Genomic DNA, 9,076 nt, shown 5'->3' with positions numbered 1-9,076 from the left:
GGATTCAGCACAAGCAACCCCTTCCCAAAATACGTGACTTTAGGATCAGAACAGACTATTCATTCCCCATCAAAACAACAAAAAAAAATTGCAAAGGGACACAAATTCCCATGGTGCTTGTGGTGTAATTCTGACAGAAGCATCCTTCTACTGTTTTCTTTCTACCAAGAGCCAATTCACAAGAACAATTCTTGGAAACATAAACCAGCCTATTACCCTTTACATCACCAAGTGGCAAGTAAATTATTAATTTCTGAAAAGAGATTAATTTGACTCTGGAAAAAAACCCAAAAAGTGAATTTATAGGCTTCTACTCAGATGCAATAAACAAACTGTACATTTTCAAAATAATAACTACTAGTAGAAACCTTTATTAGATAGTCAGAGAACTCTGCCACAGACTGGTAGGTAGCTTGTTTCTTTTTAAAAAGGAGTATTCATGGTGGAATCTGCAAGCGTATTTACGGCCACTAAACCACAATGTCAATGGAACAGTTACTACTTTTTCACAGACTTCAAAGTTCTGATATCAGAGTCATATTTTGGACAATGTTTCCTTGCTTTACAAAGATCATATTTTTGAAGATTAAAGAAAGATTAATCATCCAGGAAACTATATCTAGGTGATGTCAAAGAAACCCAAATAAAGAAGAATCAAAGTCTTAAGCATAAAACACATACAAAGCATGGCTCTCTTTTTACAACCATAATATTTTTCTCTGTGAGTAATTTCAGTGACCAAGAATTATTCCTGTCAAGGATGGAATTTTGATAGTCCCACCTTTTCTCTCCTTAGGTTATCCTACCTTCTAATAAATTAATTATTTGCCTGAAGATCAAAAGAGCTTCTGTATGTAAGGTCTGCTTTAGGCCATGTTATCAATACCACACAAAGTCAAATATTTTGACCAAGACAGATACTAAAATCAATTATTGCCAAATGAGAACATGAAAGCTTGAAATTGTGCCTCTCTTTTTTTAAAACGTAGATCTTAAGTGATATTATGAAACACCATACACTAACAGTGGTCCCTAACTGATAATTAACAGATACCCAGAGAAGTAAAATGTCTCAGTGAGCTATACCCAGGTGTTGGGTTTTTTTGTCATTCAACCTTGTTATGTAGGAGAGTGACAGGTGTAGAAACAAATGGGAAGAAAACACTCAGTTCTGACCCAACAGTGCTTTCAGTTTTGTCTCTTCCACCCCCCACCCCCCTGCCCGACAACCCGAAGCACATGAACTACGTTTTTATAACCAGGAATTAGGTAACAACATACCAAAAAAATGTTTGGTGTGTAAGTGCTCAGCCTTTGTGCCACTCATAGGGAATATGGCTCCCACACAGTACTAAGGTTTGCAAGCTTACTGCTATTTTAAACTTGCAGTTGTTACATTTCTTATACTTGTAGGTCTGAGAGAAATAACATTGCTCCAGGCTAAGTGTGCCTGGGACAAGCTCCCATTGAGAACTCCTGGTATAGTCTAAACAACATCTCTAGAACATGTAGTACCTCTTTTACCCAGTTCATACATAGCTTTTGATACAACTCTTAAATACCAGTTTACTTGTTTTCTTAAGAATGCCTAAAAAGGTGAGTTATTTTCAAAATTAGTATAAAGTTAAAAGAAACTCAAACTAGCTACAATCTATTTAACTCAAGCACAGCACCGCCAGAAGTTTCACACACACTATTTGGTGTTTCATGTTGTTTTTCCTTTCACTCTTTAAGGCAGTGGTTTCCACAGGTCAGTTCAGAGAACGTAACAAAGCATGGTCCATGGCAATTCACGTTGCAACTCCATTTTTAATTTGGGGGACTCTACTCCCCAACCATTAGTGGTTTTGTTCAGGGCTCCAGAGTTCAGAGATTGAGCTGACAGGCTCTGTTCTGGCACAGAATACAGCTGGCACATTTTTCATCAGGACCTCGTTCTCAATTATGAGATGGTTCAAACTGTTCTTTTTTTGTTTTGAATTAGCCTATTATTCAAAGGTCATCAAGTTGGCAGGAACCTGAAAATAAAAATATAAACGGTAACAGATTTTACTTTGGGTAGTAGCTACTTACATTCCACTGTTTCACAGACTAGCCACCTCTTTAAATACACATTGTTAACGCTCACTCTGTCTCATAAAAAGGGGAGGAGAAATGCAACTATCATTCAGCAATACAAATATACTTAGAGCTGTAGAAAACCCAGGTATAACCAAAATATTAAACTGCTGTGTGGTTTATAATTTTATTATATGGCCGTAGATCTTATTAATTTTGATGACATTTAAGATTTAAGTTGTCAGCAAAACCACCTTAACATGATAAATCTCAGCACAAGCAGAACCTTCCCACTTGAGTCCCAGGCTAGAGAATTCTTGGCACACAGGTGAGTGATTGATGTAGGCTCTCTAGTATTTTTAAGACTAATTTAAAAAAACGAGGCATAAACACTTGCCTGGGCTTTTCCCATAGGAAACCTGAATGCCTGCTGCAGACATCACTCCCTTTCATGAAGATTAAAGCTAGTTTGCATTACATTAGTTTATATCCCCATTTTCTCCCCATCAGGAATTTGCCTAACAGCAACATCTCTTGTTTACTCAGGTTATTAAAGAGCCACCACATTCCTGATGACTGTCAATAAATACCCAGTTTGGTCAGATTTGAAGCAAGCATTTCTTGCTTTGCATTTACCTGTAGAAGCAAGAATGATCAATTGGGCTAAAGTTCCACCATTAAAATTAAAAATAGTATCTATTAAAATAGTTCCCAATATTCTTCAACTGGGTAGGCATCTATACTCCATCGAAAGCACATTCAAATACCCAATCTTTCTTAGGCAGTCATACTGTTAACAAGCAAACAAGACCTTCCATTTTAAACAGTACCAGAAGGCATCTCTCTAGGGAAAGCACTGCTCAGGAGTCAAATCACAATCAAGAGAAAGATTTTACAGTTTGGTTTTTTTTTTTTTTTTAAAACTCATTCGGGAAACCAACCTTTGTAACCTAATGTTTGTGTGAAGCTTCTTCTACGGGAGCAACTATGCTGCAAGAAACCATATAGTACAACTACACAACATGCCAGAAAACAGAAAATACGCAACAAATTATGGTAGCAGGAATTATGGTAGCAGGGGTTTTGGCCTTTTAGTAGTAAGTCGTTTTCATTAATCCTCCCCTCCTTTTTTTTTCTTTTAAAATCTCCTACACTTATCTTCACTTTGCTGTCATATTTTCCACAGGAGGCCCTGCCAAGATCCTTAAGCCTGCTGCTTTTGCACAAGCTAGGGGCTGAATGCTTTAAACAAGTTTGCATTAAATAGTATTGTTAAGCCTTATTGAATAAAAGCTGTCCTCAGAGGGCAGTTTTCAGGCTTGTCTGGAAGTCACCACTTTCTTGCAAACTCTTTGCCACTATTTGCTAGTATTCCCACATTCTCCAGCCAGGAACACAATTTCCTGTCCTTTGCACTGCCTCAAATACTTTCAAATGAGCTTCTGCAACCCTCCTTACTCGTTAGATTTCTCTCAGAAGCAGAACTGAACAAGAAAGCACAGAAGGTTCTGGAAAGGTCCTTTTGTTTCCCCTTGAAATTCAGTAGTACTTTTGCTCTGGGAACTCCATAAACAAATGTGCAAAGGAAAAGAGAGATTTCAGGCAGACGGTGGTAACTTAAAAAGGATTTTGGTGATAAAAAAGGTCAGTAAGAATTTATATGGGAACAGAATTTAACAGGGGTTGGAGTAGTCTTATCTTCCTTTTTGATTCATGGAAAATTCTATTTTTGCTTTCAAAGTCTGCCAAATGTACCCAGGACTAAACTATTTTTTTATACATTTTAGAAATACATACAAACAACAGAAAACATGCATGCCCAAGACCTGACAAAATGGCACTACAGGAAAATTATCTGGAATCGATATTGAATGCTACGGTTTACAGCTTTTTATGTAACTGTAAAATAGCCTTTTTAAAATGGGCAATGACAAAAATACTGCTACTCAGACAGATATTTTAGAGCATTCCTTCCATTTCCCCAATTGTTTTAAGTTAGCCTCAGGATAGCCCCAAATCTTTCTTCACTATCACAGAAGCTCTGAGGACTTGTTTGCAAAGGGACAAACAGGAAAGCTAAGGCAAATCAATAAGCATGTGAAATCGATGTACAGGCTGCTGAGTAGACTGCTCTTCATACAAAGCGATCAGTTACAGCTCGGTCATCTTGAAGATCTATCAGTTCTGAGGTCTTAACAGCTCATATTCCTGTTCAACATCTTGCTCTCACCTGTTGTCTGTTGCTTTGGCAGGCAGCACTCAGGTGTTTAAACCAGAGCATTGCATTCATTCTGTTTCCAGCTTGAAATTTATATGAATTTCCTAAGTGAGAAAGGTAGAGGAAAAACTGATAAAGAAACACAAACAATATGATATGCTTAAATCCTACCCATATTCCAATAACTCTAAATTAAAACATTATGAAAAGATTTAACAGCAGAAGGTTCATATAACTTTAGACTTTGTCTGGCATTGGTGCAATTTAATTGTTTGACCTAGTGCAAGAGAAGTTTCAGCCCGCCTGTCTTCCTTTCCAACATTCTAGATTTCAACTAACACCAGTGTCAACTAGGAAAGAACAAAACATTTCTCAGAACCATACAACAAAAATGTTTTTCTTCATTGCCATTATTGCAATTTGTTTATATTATAATTTCATAATTTTTTAATGAAGTGCAAGATAGCACTGAAATGCACTCTAGAAAGCTACATTTGAAAATATTTGAAAATTGTTCCTAAACATATCGATACATTTCAGACTAGTATTTTCAGCGGCTGTTTGTATGCAGTGCTTGCTTGGGTTCAGAAAGGCCAAGTATTACAAAAACATTTCAGGTTGCTGTTGCTGAGTTAAAGCTGACAAGTATTCACAATTCACACCACATATCAGTGGTGCTAGAATAAATGCTCGGAAATAAAATGTACTAAGACTTGAAGTAGACAAAGCAGTAAATAATGTTAAAGCTCCTTTATCAGAACTTCTAATGATGCTCTTTCTGCATAGTTTGAACTGCTATGGAAAAGTAACAATTTCTTCAGTTTAAACTGAAACCAGGACGTTATGTTGGAGTAATGGAAATCAAGGCTTCTCTGCAAAACAGTCAAGATCTCCTAGGGTTTTTTTTCCCTAGTAATAGCTTTACATTTGAACAGATGGTTTGGTTTGGATTTTGTTTTTCATTTGGAGAGGAGAGGGGACCAGTCAGGCACCTAGTGTTAGCTGAATATTGAACTTTTTTTTTATTGTTACTTACATTTTCACATATGTGAAAATGCCTCTTAGTAGTCTAAATATAGTTTAAAAGAATGCAGATCAGTACTTCCAATAAAAATCACAACTGGAGTTGTTGGAGTTTGGAGAATTCTTAGAACTTAATGAAGACTCTAAGGATTCTCCATGGACAATTGTTCCCATAGCACTCTAAAGGCAAACGTGACATGTTGGAAAGCAGTTGAATAAGTGAAAGGTAACATCCTTCCAATTTCATTTAGTTGCTTATGAATACCTCAGTAAAGCAAGTGTTTATTCTGGGAATCACTGCACTCTTGGTGCTAGCGTTGCTTACCCTTCTCAGAATCAGTCAATAAGAAGAGATCTGGATGCTCAGGATCATCTGCCATCATCACCATCCAGCCCACCACTGACACATTCTTACTCGGCGTGGATTTGAACTGAAAATACAAGCAGAGATGTATACTAAAGTAAAACAAGAAGCTTCAGCCAGACTGACTGCACAGAACAAGTATTCAAAAGGGCAGTTCTCAGTGACACTGTTAAAGACGCAGAATAACTTCAAAGGAAGCATAGCACTTCATAAAATTAAGAAAGTTTATGCATTTTATATGGAATTAGTGAAAAACTTACCACAATGAATGATACTGAAAACAAATTAAAAGGAATATCACAATCCCCCAAAACATGTCAACAGAATCTAAACTGCACTGTATGAATACAATAGCATTCCTCACCACATTGTTGCACGTGTACATATACTATAGTTCAAAGAAAGTGCATTAACAAATGCAAAGCTAATCCCTCCACTGTTAACAAAGAGAAGTATTAAACTTGTCTGTGCCATAATTATTCAAAGTTAACACGCATTAATTATCATAATAGTCTGTAATTACACATAACCAGTCCTGTAGACAAGGTAACACAACTGTGTAATTAAATATTATGACCTGATGAATGAAATGGATCAAATGAGAGTGTAGATTCAATAAAAAAGTGCGCAGGACATAACGTGCTCATTTATCGATAAGATGTTCAAAATGATGGGATTTTTCTGTTCAAGGTGTTACTCACACATTGACATATAACTTAGGCCTCTCATAAGCACAATACTTGTCTCTGCTACACTAGCCCCTCTCCTGACAGCACCTTGGTCCCACTCTCATTTTCATTCACCTGGTCAGTATTATTTTCTACCTCTCAGGCTTCTCCTCTCAGTTCAGGCTACTTGCCCGTTAAATCCAACTCTTTTCCAAACCACAAGCCTCCTTCTCCCCGGTCTCCTTGGTTATCTATTAGTAGACCCTCACAATTCACCTCTCATTACTTGCTTAGGCAGTTCCATTCACTCCCCAATACCTAATTCATTCAGTTTCTCTCAAGTCTTTAGTTGCCGGATCTCCTCTTCCCACATTCATGGGTCCGACACAGACTTTTTTCATCAATCCTAGCCCTCTTACCCTCTGCAGTGCTTTACCTCACTTCTCTGCCCAGAAGGTCCAACTCTGCTATATGCTGGTCCTTATGAGATGTGTCTTCCTCCTGTCTTGTGAAATCCCTATTCTAACCTCTTTATTAGCATGGTAATTTTGACCTCTCTTTAATTACATTATTAGAAATGACAAAGCTAAAACAATCTCGGGGACGTTTTAAGTCATTAAAATGAATTTATAGTTCTAGAATACTTTTATTCTTCATACTAATGCCACATAGCAGATTTACGACATTAAGCATCAAACGTCTTTTGATTCACTTTAGAAATATTGCTTTACCATTACAAATCTAGAACCCTGGTTCAGCAAAAGGAAGCGTTACTGCTAATAAGTTTGAGGGTATCACAAGCAAAGTAAGAGTTTATAATAATATTCTATATATGAAAATATAATTATTTTATAAATAAAATTCCAGTGCAAGTCTAACGTCAGTTATTCTAATCTATGCCACAGAGTAACTGGAGACCTTGAATGTCCAGATAAGTTTATCTATCTGGGAGTTGAGCAATCTTAAATGAACAAATTTTACACCAATATTTGAAACAAAAAGTATTTTAACCAAGTTCAAAATAATTTAAGAGTCCAGTCTCTCTATCTTATAAACTTTTGAATGCATCATCTGTGTAGTGCCCTCTTTATAGTCACTATAGTTACACTTGCAGGAACCATTCCATCACAAGTTCCTACCAGTCATGTTCAGCTAACATTTGTGCAATGTCAGTGGAAATACAAAAGCTCGGAAACTTTGAAGGGATGCTTGTACAGATAGATTAAGCATAAAAGCGATGATGACTGTTCTCAGGAAAGACCTGCCTGCCAAACTTCAAAATGGATGCCCTTTTTTTGATATTACTTTGGATAAAACAGTGGGAAAAGATCATTCCTCATAAAACCCACAGAACCACATATACTAAAGTTAAGTAACTCTACTGCCTTTGGGAGGTGGACAGATTTGGTAACACCTCATAAGAGGAGGAAGTAAATTACAAAGCTGTATCAGACAACATTTCATTACAGTGAGGGCTGGATAACGTAACTTCTTTCTGAATAGAAACTAAAATTTCTTTGAAGATTCCAGTCAGTAATGAAAAGCATTAAGGAATTTTATCTTAAAGAAGGAATAAAGACAGGGAAAGGGAATAAAATAAGGATATAGCTCAGGAGTTCTTAAAAAAACCCAAATGTATATATTCAGGACTTGCTATGGACCCACTGAAGACACTGCCTCAAAAAATAAGATGACACAACTTACACTTAAAAGGGACCTGCAAAATGCAAACTTCCAAGTAGTCCTACAAAGCATTAATAGGTCATTTTCACAGAGGTGGAAATTTGACTCACAAAGCGGTTTTAATAGGTTACAGATCAACAATGTACCTCTTGAACTGCACTAATTTCTGGAGTTTCATGCAAACAGCATATTTGCACTTTCCTATCTTAGTTATATATAACAGTAGGTATACAATAAGTGAAACTACCATGTAATCAAAACTGCTAGAGCTTGCTTGTTTTTTCATTTTATTCAAAACAATTAGTTAATCATGGTACTTCTCCAAAAAGTAAAAAGCTCCACACAAGGAAAGTGCTTCCTGCCAGCATCAATCCGTCATCACTTGAAACACGTCAGTTTTCCATCCCTGTGCACAGCTGGATTTGTATTCCATGTTTACATAGTCCCCCAGGGCAGTTCATTCTCCACTGATGCACAGAGCCTTGCTAACAGCAAGTCTGCTTTGTTAACATGAAGGGAATTAAAGCTTCATTGTAATTTAAAGTTCCTGGTCCTCTTTGCTTTTTTTTCTTAATACAGGCAGCTGGAATGACACTCTTATTATACACATAGAAAACTACACAGCTCTGGCACTAGGCTTCACGTAACTAACTTCTGTTCTTCTTGTTGTTCTGAGCTCAAAGGCATTTATACATAAATCTTTGAATCAAAAACTCTGAATTAATCTGTGAACAGACTTTTCACTCCAACCTTTTGGCACCTACAAGTCTCCTCCTCCTCATCTCCTGTCGAGATTTTACAGCTTTCTAATACTCAAATCATTTTTTCAGTGGCTGAACATACTTACTAGAATGACAGCATTCTTTATCAGGGTCACATCTGTGCCTGGCAAGATCACGGAACAGATTCTCCTGGAAGCTATGCTAAGGCACATGGAGGACAGGGAGGTGATTCGAGACAGCCAGCATGGCTTCACCCAGGGCAAGTCCTGCCTGACCAACCTAGTGGCCTTCTATGATGGAGTGACTACATCAGTGGACATGGGAAGGGCTACAGATGTCG

At 37.2% G+C, this 9,076-nt stretch overlaps 1 protein-coding gene across 2 annotated transcripts in view; it reads right to left on the bottom strand.

The window, feature by feature from the left end:
• Positions 1-657: 657 nt before the first annotated feature.
• RALGPS2 (Ral GEF with PH domain and SH3 binding motif 2) overlaps positions 658-9,076 on the bottom strand; it is a 103,723-nt gene continuing 95,304 nt past the window's right edge. For both annotated transcript variants that reach the window (XM_009275867.1, XM_019471173.1), the window contains exons 17-19: positions 5,625-5,730; positions 4,289-4,380; positions 658-2,018 (exon numbers count right to left, since the gene is read on the bottom strand). In XM_009275867.1, coding sequence (XP_009274142.1) covers positions 1,989-2,018; positions 4,289-4,380; positions 5,625-5,730 — 228 coding nt within the window. In that variant the 3' untranslated portion in view covers positions 658-1,988. The remainder of the gene's footprint in view (positions 2,019-4,288; positions 4,381-5,624; positions 5,731-9,076) is intronic.

This window comes from Aptenodytes forsteri, unplaced genomic scaffold (genome assembly GCF_000699145.1).
Source record: "Aptenodytes forsteri isolate BGI_AS27 unplaced genomic scaffold, ASM69914v1 Scaffold289, whole genome shotgun sequence".
Taxonomy (NCBI): domain Eukaryota; kingdom Metazoa; phylum Chordata; class Aves; order Sphenisciformes; family Spheniscidae; genus Aptenodytes; species Aptenodytes forsteri.
The sequence above is the reverse complement of the archived record's forward strand: the minus strand, read 5'-3'. Positions and strand labels throughout refer to the sequence as shown.